At 47.3% G+C, this 15,576-nt stretch overlaps 1 protein-coding gene across 2 annotated transcripts in view; it reads left to right on the top strand.

The window, feature by feature from the left end:
* The window catches only part of FNBP4 (formin binding protein 4), a 247,377-nt gene that overhangs the window by 179,879 nt on the left and 51,922 nt on the right, over positions 1-15,576 (top strand). For both annotated transcript variants that reach the window (XM_086959754.1, XM_086959755.1), the window contains exon 17: positions 9,622-9,779. In XM_086959754.1, coding sequence (XP_086815880.1) covers positions 9,622-9,779 — 158 coding nt within the window. The remainder of the gene's footprint in view (positions 1-9,621; positions 9,780-15,576) is intronic.

The raw sequence follows: 15,576 nt of genomic DNA, 5'->3' as shown, positions 1-15,576 counted from the left end.
AGACAGCACGCAATCAGTGGCGCTGTGCATAGGTATTACCTCGGACCAATTGGTATGTGGCTGTGAACGCCGGCGATAACATGCAAAATATCCTGAGGTGGACTCCGTCTCCTCTACAGCCCGGGGATGTGGTCAGTGAGATTATCGACCCAGACATCAAAGTGATGGCAGTACACCAGGGCGGAGCAGTGCCCAGCGTCGTCGTCTCCGCTCCTTCGCCTGCAAAAAGTCATTAAGTCCCAATAAGCTGCTGGGGGCACGTGGATTACATACGCGCCCCTATGGCAGCGTGATGTACATCAGGGCGATAGGCGCAGCGTCAACCATTTCACCCGCCTCCCGGCAGGGCACCAGTACACGGCCGCAAGCAGCGGTATGCACACTCTGCCTCCCGCCGGTCGGCTGCAATGGTAATTCCGCTACCCCCAGCAGGCGTCCGCCGTCCCGCAAAGACAGGAGTCGGGGCAGCGGTGCTGGTGTCTCGCCCGAAGGCTACTCCACAGTTCAAGCCACGCGGGGATCAGCAGCACTCCCCTCGCCCGGCCTCACCGCTTCCTCCAAGTATATGGCTGTAGTTAGGGACAAGCGAGCGTGGGAGGCAGGCAGCGCAGTCAAGGATGTAGAGCCAGGGGCCGATCACCGGGCCAAGCGCCAGGCTCACATCGGGCGCCGCAGCTAAACGCGCAGGCAGGGCCCACCGCCTCGTGGCCAGAACCGGCCACGCGTGCTGGCCAGCGGCCGATCTCACCTCGCGAGTTCCGAGGGCGCTGCCGGCCAACTTTGCTAGGCTGATTTCTCGGTCCCGGTCACCACCAGAGTTCTAAGGATTGGGTCGATCGTAGAGGGTCTCTCTCTGCATCGATTGAGCAGCTTTAGTGGGACATTGCTCTCCAGTAGTGTAGGATAATTACAGGTTTATTGTTCCAAGGAACGGGAGCCATTCAGCTAGGCGGCCATTCCTTGTGTGCGCCCTCTAGCGCCCCCAAACCCGGGTAAAGTTGAACATGAGCCTCCGCATCACAAAATGGATGCTGCCACCACAGACACGAGTCTGACCTCCTGCTGCTGGAAGTCCTTCCAGCTTGGGCGGTCTGGACAAAGGGTTTCCTGTCAGGGGAGGTGCTTGCACCACCCCAGACAGGATTTTGTGTAGTGGGTTGGGGAGGGCTGAATAGATTGAGACATGCCTGGGGCACACAAGGTGTCCCTGTGCATATGCCAGTTCAAACCGGAGCTGGGGCATTCCAGCCCCAGTCCTGGCGCGAAACTGGACAAAGGAAAGGGGGTTTAACCACCCCCCTTCCTGGTCCCACCCAGAGGAGGGACCTAGCAGGTGATCCGGCCCCTAGATTTGGTTTAAGAGCTGTGTCCTAAGACTTCAGATCATCCTGAACTCGACTTGCTACTAAGAAGAAAACTGGACTTCGACATTATGCTGCACAGAAGACTGAAGAGAATCTCCCTTGTGGCCAAGGAGTGACCACCCTGTGAACACAGGCACCATCCAGCATCTCGACGTCTGCTTTGTCGCCGCCTCCCGCCGGAGCCCGAGCCCAGAGCCCGACAAGACCTTGATTCCCAGACATCTCAGAGCCCGATCCACAGTCCCTGAAAAGAAGAGACCCGTGGAGGCACCGAGAGACGTGGGACCGGCCATCTTGGAAGATCCACGAGAAGCTGACTGCGCAGCACCCGAGGCATACTCAACGCTGTGCTTTGGGTTCTGAGAAGCCCCACCACTGAGCAGCATCTGCACCGAAGGTGAGCCCTCCTGCATCCACGAGATCTGCGTGGGGCCCTTTTGCATTTTGCCTCTCGACGCGTCATCCCGGTCACTGGTGGTCCGTTGGCTAGTGGCCATCTTGGCACCGAAATTTGAAATCTACACCGCTGGTCTGGTTGCTCCAGACCTGCCCTTGCTCCTGTAAAAAGGAGCAGCCCCTCTGACCTTGCTGGTCAGAGTAAGGAGCGTGCATCGTTTCCTGCGTGGCTTGCATTAGCCAAGGCCTGTTTCCTCCAATCAAGAAGCAGACACCGCCATCAGCTAGTGCCTTCGTGGGACAGCTCGTGATCGACTCCTGGACGTCGCTGACCTCTTCGTGTCCACGTGGCTGCAGAGACAATCTTCACTTCTTCACCTGTTGGCACCCAACATCGCCTGGTTCCCTCCTGGTTCCACGGTAGTCACTGGCTAGTGACTTTGAACATTGTCCCCTCTGCTTTCATGTCTTCTCTTCTTCAGATCCACCCTTGGATCCACCGGAACTCTTCTCGACTGGCTGCCTGCAGCATCATCATCTTCAGGCTCCATTGAACTGCACGACGAAACCCGACGCATTTTCACACCTATGCACCCGCTTCCTGTGGGTGAGGTAACGCTGGCACTCCGGTGCTCCTGTGTAGAGTAACATCTATAGTGTCTAGGTTTCAAGTTGTTTGGTTCTGGTCCATCCGGAAGACTCCCTTTTGCAGTAACTTTGTAACTTTTGCGCACCCATTGAAAGTTTATGGGCGCCCGCGTGTAACTTCTAACTCTTGTTAGCTCCTTGTAGTCCCAGCGATTCTGAAGGCCCTAGGCCTTACCACTGTTCGTATAGCGGTTCTTATACCACTATTTTAGTATATGGTGCGAGCGGCCACCAGGGCCTATCCATATTGTGCAACTTTTGTATATTTAAACACTGTTTTGTTTTAACGCATTTGCTTCTCTGCTCATAAAGAGTATAGGGGATACTTGTAGTAAATAAATATATATATATTTTCAATATATATCTAGGTGGTGTCCTTTCATTGGTATTCAATGAGTGTATATGGTAAAACAGCTTGCTTCACATGCCTTTACAGAGTTTAGCCTAAGACTGCTTTGTCCACGCTACCCCTAGGATAGCTGGTCTATAAGGTTGACTTACAACCAATCATCATAAGCTTTGTTTGGACTGATACAAGGAGGTCACTAGAACTAGTGAACATCCTATATCAGGCCAACTTCTCACAGTGTCAAGTGGCCAACACACGGTGACTGGCGCAGTTCATAACTTGCCTGGTGGCGTCTCTGCTACAAGTGTGCCTGTTGTGCTGAGTTGTGCCATTCCTGTCCCTATGCCAAATGCCTGTTACAGTAGTCCAGTCGCAGCAGAGCGGCCAAACGACTGTAACTCGCAATGCCAGCATCGTCCAGCCCCTTGGGTTTCCAGGGAACCATTTACAAATTCAGGTAAGGATATCGTAGTTCTGTTAATCAAATTTAGAATTTACCATCTTGCAACCCAGTGCAAGTCAACTACAAATAAAAGGATACACAAAGCAATTCACAAAGTGACTTTGAGAGGCAAATGTAGGTGTACGACTAAAAGTCTCTATGCAAATTGGTTTATGACTGTGAACTTCTATGCCACAATTGGGGAGAACCCACAGTACTAAATCCCCTGCAAAGGGTGGGAAGAGGTTTGAAGTGAGAGTTACAAGGTTTAATTAGCCTTGTAAGTTTGGGAACACTCACAACTTGGTATATTTGTGGGCATTCCCAAACAGCTACTCAAACCTTTTCCTCCCTGGAAAAGGTCTGATGTTTACTGGGGAAAGAATCACCCCTTGATGCAGTGGAGGTGGAAGGGCTTTTTCTACCATCATTGCCCATCCATGATTCTGCACTATGCAGATTTACGTGTCGGGAAACTAGCTGCCTTTGGGATGTGTCTCACAACTCCCAGTAATACACCAGGAGCCCTGAGACTGGATCAGCTTTCCTGTCATTCTACCGGGAATGGTTATTAACTCCCAAAAATAGTAAATCTGCACTTGTATCGAGGTGAAATTTTACAGGTGCACATTTAGTACGTTTTTGTGAGTTGACCCCCATAAAGTCCAAATGTTATACTTTTCACAGTCACTGTATTAATGTAATTGTTAACAATGAGATGCATTAAATAATGTGATTCATTTACTGGCTGTGGGTTTTAACTCCTTTGTAATATGGAATTGTAGATTATAGGTGTGTAGGATAGTCTGTGGTTTGTTTAGAGTTTTAGATGAACTGGAGGTTTAACTGGCCAGAACTGTATTAGGTTTTTACCTAAACAACAATAAAGGCCTCTGATTAATGATCAGTCTCATACTTAAGACTTGCTTTTTAAGGTATAGTTCCTAACCAGTCTTTTAAACTATTTTGGAGTCTTTTACAGTCTTTCCCCATCTAATTTTTAGTTTGTGCACCCAAGACCTCTTGTATATACTTTAGTATATATTTATTATATACTTTTATGTGTATGTACTTTGTGGGCTCTGGGGATCAGCCCGAGGACTTGTCTGCTTTCGCTTAGGGACTTGGGTGGATGTGCTCACCCTTTACACCTGGGTAGGCTGAGCTTGTGTGGTCCAGTCAGACGGAGTGTTCCGTTCTCCCTGGCTAGTATGCATGCCTAGGCTATCAAGAATTAAAAATGCAATAGGTCTCGCCTTTTATTAAGTTTAAGCCATTTGCTTTGCTAACAATACCATTAGCAAAGCAAATGGCTTTAACTTAACCAAAGGCGAGACCAACTCTCGACTTAGTCTTTCGACGGTAGGGTCATCCGTCTTTGGATCTCTTTGCAACCCCCTAGAACCGGAAATGCCCATCTTACCCTTTTGTTTCGCTTTGTTCGCCCTAAGTTGGCAGGGTATGCTCAGACGTGAGTCCCTTGCTCACTTGGCCACCATTGGATTCAAGATAGCCTGGCTGATGAGGATTATGAATCTGAAACCAGTCCCAGGATGCTTGTTTCCGGTCCAGGGAAGACATGGCTTGGCAGTTCGGGCAGGACTGTTCCCTTGAGGCACAGGGTCAGACTGATTTGCATATGGCCATGTCTGAACTGGGGTGGCTGAGTGAGCTAAAGAACGGTGATGGATTAAACCCAGATCAGTTGACTGGGGGTGAGTGTTTGATTTGCTCAAACGCTCCGTCCATCATCCCTTTTTGTTTCGCTACACTATTTAATGGGCATTTTAGGCACAACGTGCAGCGGGTGCGTGCGTTGGTGGCGCGCCTAAGGCAAGCCCGTCCGAGGTTGGTGGTCGCCAGGAGCCAGAACCCCTGCATGTTCTGGGTCAGAATAAGGTATCTGCCCAAAGGTTACTCACACCTACACTAATCAGAAATTCCTTGAGATTAGACAAAGGAGCCTGAACAAATGCCTCCACTTGACAAAGATCACTCCCTGTACTCCTGCGATATTGGAGGGGCCCTTTAAATGTAGCTCCTGCAGATTTCAGAGCTTGCAATCAACACAACTCCTATTCGATAATACCTCACCTGATTATAATGAAAGACATCCCAACCCCAAGTAATGACAGAACCTCTGTCTCCGACTCCTTCGGGGAACAAAAACTGGAACGGCCTACTTGGTAATGTGAGATCGATGCCTAAACATGCAGTGGAAATATGGTTCATTCTTTCTTCCAAACTCAGTGATATTGGTTTCTTGACTGAAACGTGGCTTAAACCTAACTCCACGCCTGCCATAGCAATAGCACTACTAGAGGGTTATTGCATCCTAAGGCTTGATTGGCCAACAAAGGTGGTGGGTATAGCTATAGTTTATAAGGATTCCATTAAAATAACAATACTGGAGCAATTAAGTAACAATAGCATGGAAGTTCTCGTTTTTAGAATTGACCTGCACCCGCAACACAGCTGGAAAGGCACCTTGGTCTACCAGCCTCCCGGCCCTCTCCCGGATTTCATACTTCAACTAATGGAAGAACAATTGTTACCTGTAAACAGGTGGTTCCCAGTATTGGTGTCTTTCCCCGTCGTCGAAGTGGGAGCCTTCATGAGGCTTGGCACCTCGTCCCAGGATGTGCATTGTTTCAGGCCTCCAAGAGCAGCAGGCTCTCGACCCTGGGGTCCAGAACATTTCGGGCGGTGGCAGCCGAAAGCAACCACTCAACCTGAACACTAGTGGTAGGTTAGGTTTCAGGGGCTTCTCTAAGATCCCCTCTGCATGCATTTTTCATTAAATCCCACACAGACATACGTGTGGGTTTAATGTGCTGAGAAGTTTGATGCCAAAGTTCTCAGTTTTCAGTGTAGCCATCATGGTGCTGTGTAGTTCTTAAAGACAATCTCCCAGCACCATATACTCTTAATGGCAGCACTGCACTTACAGTGCCCAGGAATGGCCCTGGGTACTGTAGGGGCACAGGGCTAGTGCACCTGTGCCCACACCAATGGCATAGTGCACCCAGCTAGAGGGGTGACTGCGATATGCCAGGGCAGTGGGTTTGTGGGCATGAAACACAGATTGGTTCCATGTTGACTCTGTTTAGTTCTGCACCAGGACACTCAGCCTGCAAAGGCAGTGCATGTGTGTCAGGGTACAGGGCCCCTAATGGTGGCACAATAAGTGCTGCAGCCCTCAGGGGTCTTCTCTGGTCACAGTGCCCTGGGTACCTAGGGTACCATTTACCAGGTGCTGACCTGTGGCCAGAAATGTCAATTGAGTTTAGGTTTCAACACAGTTTTAGGGAAGGAACACAGGCCCTGGGTACCTGGTTAGCAGGAACCTAGGGCACACTCAATCAAAGCACATCAGCAGTTCAGCAAAAAGTAGGGGCATACCATGCAAGAAAGATGGCACTTACAATGTAGTGCTGTAGGTTTGCATGTATCCACACTTCTCTCTGGACACCTCGAACTGTTGCAGATGTCTTTCTTTACTTTCTTCATTTTTTTGCATGGTCATCTTCTGTTTCTTTACTCTCAATTTTCATCCTCACCCGCCATGTGATAAATGTTTTAGCATTGGAACCGATGCCCATGTGCGTTACTAGTGATGAGGGAGGCACTAGACCTACTCAAAGTTATCTTTGAAGAAAAATAAGTTGTGCACATCCGAGCTCAAAACTAGATGGCAGGATTAGTCTCCGCATGTGATCTACAGTTGCTTACTGGTAGGTAACATTTTCCTTTACTAGCCGAACTATCTGCCACAAACTCATAATTGACCCTGTCCTTTTCCTGCTATTTTACAATTTACATAAAATTAGCCAGAGGTAAAGGACTTCTCGTTAATGGCGGCTGAGCTGAAGTTGGCTGGCCTGACCACATTTAAAGAAGCAGCCCTCCCATTTTTTTTCTGGGTACTGCATTTTTAAACCTGTTTTTTCTTAGGTTCATCATTATTAGAAAATGTTACTACGGTAGAAATGAAAAACATTTTCTTGAAATAAGCTCAGTTGATGAGTATAAGGATGTGTCCAGCCTGGTGGCCGGATATTGTTCAAACTTAATGAATCGGGGAAATATCCTTGTTGGAGAAAATGAACCTTTCCTTACTGTAGAAACTGAGCAGTCAGGGGCTTACTTTAAAAGGTGGTAGTGGATTTGAAAGTCGTAACAAAATCAATTTCCAGTCAGAACTTTTACTGAGAATGTATTTCCTTGGAGGTAAATAAAGTGTATATAACAAGAGAGAGAGTAAGGGAAGATTACATAAACTATATGAGGTAGGAACTCCTGGTCCCCAAAACTAATAGTAACAACAAAGGAGTACCCACTTCATTAGAGGAAATATAGTAATTAACTGTTTCCTCCAGGGTATTGTTTGGGTTTGCACAAAGTGCCCCAACCCGTTTATCCGGACAGTGCTTGTCCTTTAAGAAGACCCCTCACTCACCAACCTGGTTGGTGACATGCTTCATCATTGGGGTCCCACCCCATAGGCCGAGTGCCTACAGGGTGTGCTGCGACACCTGACTACAGTGGAGCGGGATATTGTTTCTTTTTTATATGTGCTTACAATTACAGTGTGAGGGTATGTTTGAAAAGGGCCAGTACTACTCGATTCAAGACTTTATTCTTGAGTGTCTGTGCCCTACTAAAACCAATGTGGCACCGTTGCCTAATTAGGAAGGCTGGGGTGTCTCGAAGTGTAGTAAAAGAATTATTAAAAATAGCGAAGTGTGCTATGTGCGGAAATTATAAAGAAAACTAGGTCTACATGTTTCAACCAATTTAAAAATTCTCTGGTTTTCGTCAGGACCGTGAATGTTTTGCACGGGGTGGTACGCACGCGCTAAGGTGCGCCCTGCCTTCGTGCAAGCGTAAGACCACAAACTGTGGTCTAGATGAAAAAGGGTGTGTTGGGTATGTGATCCTGTGGCGGTTTACCGCCACAGGATCACATACCCAATGTGACGGACAATTGCCGTCTTGGTCGATCCGAAGCCCATGAAGTGAGAAACATCGCTTCAGAGTTTTTTCCTGAAATCAGGATCTAACACACCCTTTTTCATCTAGACCACAGTTTGTGGTCTTACGCTTGCACGAAGGCAGGGCGCACCTTAGCGCGTGCGTACCACCCTGTGCAAAACATTCACGGTCCTGACGAAAACCAGAGAATTTTTAAATTGGTTGAAACATGTAGACCTAGTTTTCTTTATAATTTCCGCACATAGCACACTTCGCTATTTTTAATAATTCTTTTACTACACTTCTCGAGACACCCCAGCCTTCCTAATTAGGCAACGGTGCCACATTGGTTTTAGTAGGGCACAGACACTCAAGAATAAAGTCTTGAATCGAGTAGTACTGGCCCTTTTTAAACATACCCTCACACTGTAATTGTAAGCACATATAAAAAAGAAACAATATCCCGCTCCACTGTAGTCGGGTGTCGCAGCACACCCTATAGGCACTCGGCCTATGGGGTGGGACCCCAATGATGAAGCATGTCACCAACCAGGTTGGTGAGTGAGGGGTCTTCTTAAAGGACAAGCACTGTCCGGATAAACGGGTTGGGGCACTTTGTGCAAACCCAAACAATACCCTGGAGGAAACAGTTAATTACTATATTTCCTCTAATGAAGTGGGTACTCCTTCTTTGTTACTACAGGTAAATAAAGTGAGCATGTAGATGAGTTTACCACAAAAAATAGTTGTGACCTCCCTCCCGTTCCCCAGGTGCTCTGAGAGGCTTCACTAGGGCAAGTACCGCTTCCCACAGTGAGAGAGTGCACAGTGGAAAGTTAAACTACACAGTTTTTGTATCCACACTGCTAGTATGCAAGATCTTGGTGGCTCACGAGCATCTTACACATTAGTGTTTTCTGAGAGTAGTCTGGTTACTGAACAGTCACTTACCTTCTGCGTGCCTAAATACTGTTACACTCAAACCGTATGGCAAAAAAATTTCTTAAGCACTTGACACTAGCAATACTTTGCCCAGGCAGCAGGATTTGCTCAAGTAGTAAACACCTTCTATAGAAATAAAAAGACCGGACAGACTACTTGTTTTTACTTTTTTCTTTTTAGCAAAAAAGGGACTACATTACAGGCAAAAAAAAATATCGGACCCTAAGAATTAGAATACACATTGAAAACCAGACGTGTCTAGCTTCTGGGCCCAAGTTATAAACCTACAAGCTTTTAATGCTGCACTGCCTCCCCTAAACCTTCAACACCTTGGTAGTTTCAGACTGTCCCTCCTACCCACACTTTTAATTTCTGAAATGCTGTTTTACACCCTACCATACCCAATCCCAGTGGGTTCTGCCCCCTACACACCCCCATTGACCTAATGGGTCCTGTTCTGTATACCTGAGCATGCATCTTTCTAACTACTGATCCGTCTCTTTCAGATAAAAAAGAGTAAAACGAAGATGCCTTCCCTTGTGCAGAAGTGGCAGACGATCCAGCGGGAGCTGGATGAAGAGGAGAATTCTAGCTCCAGCGAGGAGGACCGGGAGGTGCTGTCGCACAAGCGTATCGAAGAGTGGAAGCAGCAGCAGCTGGTTACGTAAGTCCTAACCTCACTCATTCTTATGTAGAACAAAGTTGTGAACCCAAGCTCTGTTGCAGTTTCATGCGTGCCTGGGGCAGTCAGAGGTTTCTTTTTCAGTTCTAAGAGTGTACTCTTGTTTACTACTATTTTCTTCGGTTCATAATATATCTGACACAGCCATCTAGCAGCAGATTCCTTACATTTAAATTTCCCAGGTGCTGCCGGAAGATTTTTCTTTAAACAATAACCTTGCGCGCCGGTACCTGGTGTCCGTATGCTCCACGTGACTGTTGGCATCTTCTCCGTGAAGCGAGCATCCCTATCACTTTTTATCAGACTTTTTACAATGTTAGTCGAATTTTTGGGTGTGTAGGATGTCCAAGACGACTTCGGTATTCAAGCCGTGCGGCGACTGTCACCGTGCCATGTCCGTAACTGATCTACACCTGCTTTCTTTGGTGCCTGGAGCACAACCACAAATTGAAGTCGCGCTCCTGCTGCAGGACCCTGGCTCTGAAAGCTTTGAGGGAGTGGTTTCCTAAAGCTACTTTTGCAGCGTGAATATTTTCTGGATTCACATGCTGTGCATTATTCTGCCATCTAGTGGTTGGGTTCGGGATTGTAGTATTTCTTCTTTTTCTTTTTTTTTTTGGGCATCGACATATCACCATATGGTGTCCTGTGACGTCGACATGCTTCCTCCGGAATCTCCCACCTTTGGTCGCCATCTTCAGATTTTATTTTTCCGCAGTTGGGTCTGGATCGATACAGAAGTAGCTCCCAAGATTGGAGAGAAGAATCGATGAGAATAAAGGAAAAATAAAAAACACAAGTAGGGCTTTTTTTTCAACTTTCAACCCAAAACGACCTGAGTTTGAAGTAGGGTCGAAAAACAAGATCTAAGGGGGGCTACCTGAGCGCGATAATGTATAATACATCGTTCAAGTTTTGCAAGAACTGTCACCACAAGTACACACAGAAGGATCACCACCCGGTCTGCAACCTGTGCGTGCCGCTGGATCATCAGAGCGACGACTATAACGCCTGCTCCGTCTTCACCCCGAAGACGTTGAGGGTGGGAGAAAGGCAGCGACGAGCTAACTACAACATGCAAGGCCTAGAACAATGCCTTCGCTGCAAGACCTGGGCCTCTCCAGTGAGGAGGAAGATCAAGTCTCCGAAGGGCCAGAGGGTGACGAGGGCAGATGTTTTGGTCATGGAGGTCGAGAAGATTTCGAAGGAGGTAAGAGTTGTCGACCTCGAAAAAACAAGTCTCGAAAATCAGTCTAGACCACCAAAGGGAGCCTCGGCGTTGAAGCATTCAGCGACCCCAGCTGCATCCAAACAAAAACGCACCGTAGGATCCTTGGATAAGGACAAAGGTCCTTAAAGACATCAAAAGACAGTCTGAAAAAAGACACCTCGGCGTCAAAAAAGAGAGGCCCAAACAAGCATAGATGACCAGTTCGGTGTCAACAGGCGGAAAGCTGAAAATCTTGATGCGGCCAAGAGAGGAAAAGGCTCGAAGCGGATATGCCGTAGCCGAAATGGCTAATATTTTGCAACATAAAAAAGACTGACAGCTTGAAGCAATTCAAGATAACGCAGAAAGCAAAAAATATGAAAGGCGAAAAGATCGCATAAGAATACCCTCGAAAACCCATGAACTGATCGAGGAAGAACCATTCTTCTTCGGAGAAGACGTCAAGGAAGGTGAACAGACATATGCCGAATCTGCGATCTTGGAGAATCAAGACCTCCAATGGCAAGATCTTGACGCTGAATCACCTGAGGAGGGTTTGCAGAAACCTATCCTTCAAGGCCAAACCCGCCCAGGTGACAGCACGTATAATCAGGTGATTTAAAAAGCTGCTGAAACTTATTGGGCTCAACTGGAAGAAGAAAAACCAGTCCTGTTTTTTATTAGAGACACTGATGCCTACACAATCCAGAAATCAATTCCTCCCAATGCTGCCAAGTGTACGAGACCAGGGGAAAGGCATTCAAAGAGCCTGCTGCACGCAAGGCTATGACACCAAGAGCACTCCTCTAAGGATCCTATATTCATCAGGGGATCTGTACCAGCCGACTCTATTACATCAACAGCAAGGAAAAGAGCAAATCCACTCCCAAACGACAGCGGGACCACTCCCGACGAAGGATGGACCTGGTAGGAAGAAGGTGGAAAGAAGTGCAGCAAATCAATGGCGCATAGACCTGCTTACCAACATTGGGAGGAGGTAGGAGGATCAAGAAATCTACCTGAACAATTCCAACAAGACCTAGCCAACAGTTTAAAATCAACTCTAGATGCTGCTGAAACATCAAGCAGACAAATTATATTTGGTATCACAGAAAGGAGGGACGCATGGCTTAGAATCTCTGGCTTCAAGCCAGAAATGCAAAGTAACATGTTCGTGGCATATGAGCTGCAGATTGTACACTTTTGCATAGATCGCCATCTGGTGTTGGGCTTGGATGTTTGCATGTTTTTGTCTTCGAAGAAGTCTTGTAGTCACAAGGTTGGTGACTCCTTCAGTTGACAGTGCGCATGGGCTTTGGGTAACACTTTATCCTTACCCCCCCCCCCCCCCCCCCCCTTACTGCGGATCAGTGTCATTATCGAACCCCCTTTCGACGCGCAATCACAGATCACTGACGGTATTATTATTATTATTAGCGGGTTTATATCGCGCTAGGATCATCTCCCGGAGGAGTATCTCCGCGCCTTTGAGAAACCTTCAGCTTGTAACAATAGGTAGGCAGATGGTAGTAATTAATTAGGAAATAAAAAGGTTTTTAACTGTTTCCTAAATAAGAGATACTCCTGACAGAGTCTCAAAGAGAGAGGAAGGCTGTTCCACAATCTTGGTCCGGCAATGGACAAAGCTCTTCCACCTTGTCTGGTCTTTCTGGCTCTTGGAACTTGTAAGAGACCTTGTTCACTGGATCTCAAGGATCGAGCGGGCCTATAGAGAGAGAATCTATTGTTTAGATACTCTGGGCCTTTGTTCTGGAGACTTTTATGTATAGTGCATCCTATCTTGTATTTCACCCTTTGTTTGATAGGCAGCCAATGTAGGGTGTTCAGGAGAGGCTTCGATGGTGTACGGGGAGGCTGATTTAGGACAAGACGGGCCGCCGTATTCTGGACTACCTGCAATCTCGCGATGACTCCCTCGTTGACTGACAGGAGCAGCCCGTTGCAGTAGTCCAGTCGACTCAGTATAAGGGCCTGCACTAACGTTCTCCTAGTTGTGTCAGGGAGCAAGGGGAAGACTTTCCTCAGCATAGCGATTACATGGAAACATGAACCCACTACTTGATTGCTGTTTTGTTTTAAAGAGAGTTCCTGGTCCAGTCGTACACCGAGATTTTTTACCACCTGCTTTGGCTCTGGGACTGGGCCACGGTCTTGCGGCCACCAGTCTGGTGACCATAGGAGCTTTGCCTCACCGAACAGCATCACTTCCGTTTTTGCCACATTGCATTGCAGGAAGTTTGATGCCATCCAGTGGGCTACTGCCTTCATCCCCAAGGAAAAAGAGTTCCTGACCGTATCCGTAAGATGTTTAAACGGGAAGAGGAGTTGAGTGTCATCCGCGTATGACATAGGGATGAACCCATGGGATCTCATGATGTTAGCCAGGGGGGCCACATAGATATTAAACAGGGTCGGGCTTAAGCAAGACCCCTGTGGCACCCCCTTTGAGATCCCCAACTCCTCTGACCGGTAAGCACCCAAGGTGACAGTCTGGGTGCGGTCGGTCAGGAAACTCCTCAACCATGCCAGAGCTACACCTTCCAGACCGATGTTAACAAGTCTGGTGGTCATGATGTCATGAGACACGGTGTCGAACGCCGCAGACAGATCCAGCAGAACCAGGGTGACGGAATAACCCCCATCCTGGTACATACGTAGATCGTCTGCGACTGACAGCAAGGTGGTCTCGGTGCTATGTCTCGGCCTGAAGCCCGACTGAGAGGGATCCAGTCCATGTGTCTCCTCAACAAATCTGGACAGATGTCCATTAACGAACTTCTCCATCATCTTGCCCATAAAGGGGAGGAGAGAAATGGGTCGCAGGTTGGCAAGATCCGTCCAAGGAATGGTGGTGTTTTTCCTTAGCGGTCTTACCAATGCCCGTTTCCAATCTCTCGGGACTTCTCCCGTGCTTAAAGACAGATTGATCAGTTTCTGTATATCTGGACCAAGAATATCAGCCAGCATAGGCATGATCCGGGCGGGAACAGTATCCTGCGGACTACCGCTCTTAATTACTTTTATAAGGGAGGTGACTTCTTCCAAAGAAATAGGGGGAAAGTTTTTTAAACGATTGGCCGGTGTGTTCTGCTGAATACTATTATGAGGGAGGTTGTTAGGATCGGCCACTTCCATAGATTTAGTGGCTAATATCTTAGCATAAATCGTGTCAATTTTATTCATAAAAAAGGAAGAAATCCTATCACATAATTCTTGGGAAGCAATCTCCGCCGTCTCGCATGCTACAGGCTTGGTAAAAGTTTGCAGGATTTGAAAGAGAACTTTAGAGTCCTTCCCAGCCTCTGCAAGTTGCATCGCAATGTGGCTTTTCCGAGCCATCCTTATTGCCTTATAATAGGATCTAAGGGATGTTAGGTAGCATTGTTTATCCTCCGGCTTCCGAGAATGTCTCCACACTTTTTCAAGCTTCCTGGTCTTTTGTTTCATGTGTCTCAGGTCTTCGGAGTACCAGACTTCTTGTCTGGCTGCTTGGCGGGGTTTATACGTTTTAAGTGGTATAGTACCATCAATTGCTTCATTTATGGCATTTGTAAAGCGATTGAGCTCAGTTGGCATTATTCCCTCCTGCTCATTAATTATAGGGGCTTGATAGGCCTCTCGAAAGGTGTCCTGTGTAAGTTTGTGCCATGGTCTTCTTTTGGTCGGCAAGGCAGTCGGTACACTTGATTTACACATGGGCTTAGTATAAAATTTTAAAATATAATGATCAGTCCATTCTGCTTGAATGGGGGATGGGCACATATTTAAAAATGAGTTGGAGAACACCAAATCCAACGTATGGCCTGCCTCATGTGTAGGTCCCTGATTCATTTTTTTCAGACCTAAATGTTCCATATCAGTGAGAAGTGTTCTGGCCTCCATGCAGGTCTCCAGTTCACTGTGGAAGTTGAAATCCCCAACTAATAGGAAAATCTGATTGTTTAAGATGAATGGAGCCAGGACCTCCATAAGTGTGATCGAAAAGTCCACACTCGAGCCAGGGGGTCGATATAAAATCGCACCCCTTCTGTTGTCCCCGGAGGTAGAGCTAAGTTTAAAAATCATTAATTCCATCAGGGGAGTGCTAATTTCCTCCAATGTTGTAACAGTTAGATCCTCCCTATATACAATTGCTATTCCTCCACCTATTTTATATGGGCGGTCCAGTCTAGAGATCTTATAGCCCATCGGGATGCCCAAAGTAACAGCTGGGGCAGAATGAGGCTTGAGCCAGGTCTCCGTTAAAAAACAGAGATCAGGCTTCTCTGTAGATATCAGGTCCCACACCTGAGAAGCATGCTTTGATAGTGAACGTACATTGCATAACAAATGTTTGCTTCCTATGGGATTGGGATCCTTGGTAATCTTTACTGGGCCGGTATTAGATATTAGACAAGACATTGCGGGTGACACTCGCAAGGGGCTCTTGGCCACTAACTCAGAGCTGAAATGTATAGAACAAATAGGGCAAGTAAAAGAGCCTTCTAATTTCGAAGGGAGGGTAACGGCACATGTATAGGGCATACTGGGACATAAATCCTGTAGTAC

Source organism: Lissotriton vulgaris, chromosome 2_2 (assembly GCF_964263255.1).
Source record: "Lissotriton vulgaris chromosome 2_2, aLisVul1.2, whole genome shotgun sequence".
Lineage (NCBI taxonomy): Eukaryota > Metazoa > Chordata > Amphibia > Caudata > Salamandridae > Lissotriton > Lissotriton vulgaris.
The sequence above is the reverse complement of the archived record's forward strand: the minus strand, read 5'-3'. Positions and strand labels throughout refer to the sequence as shown.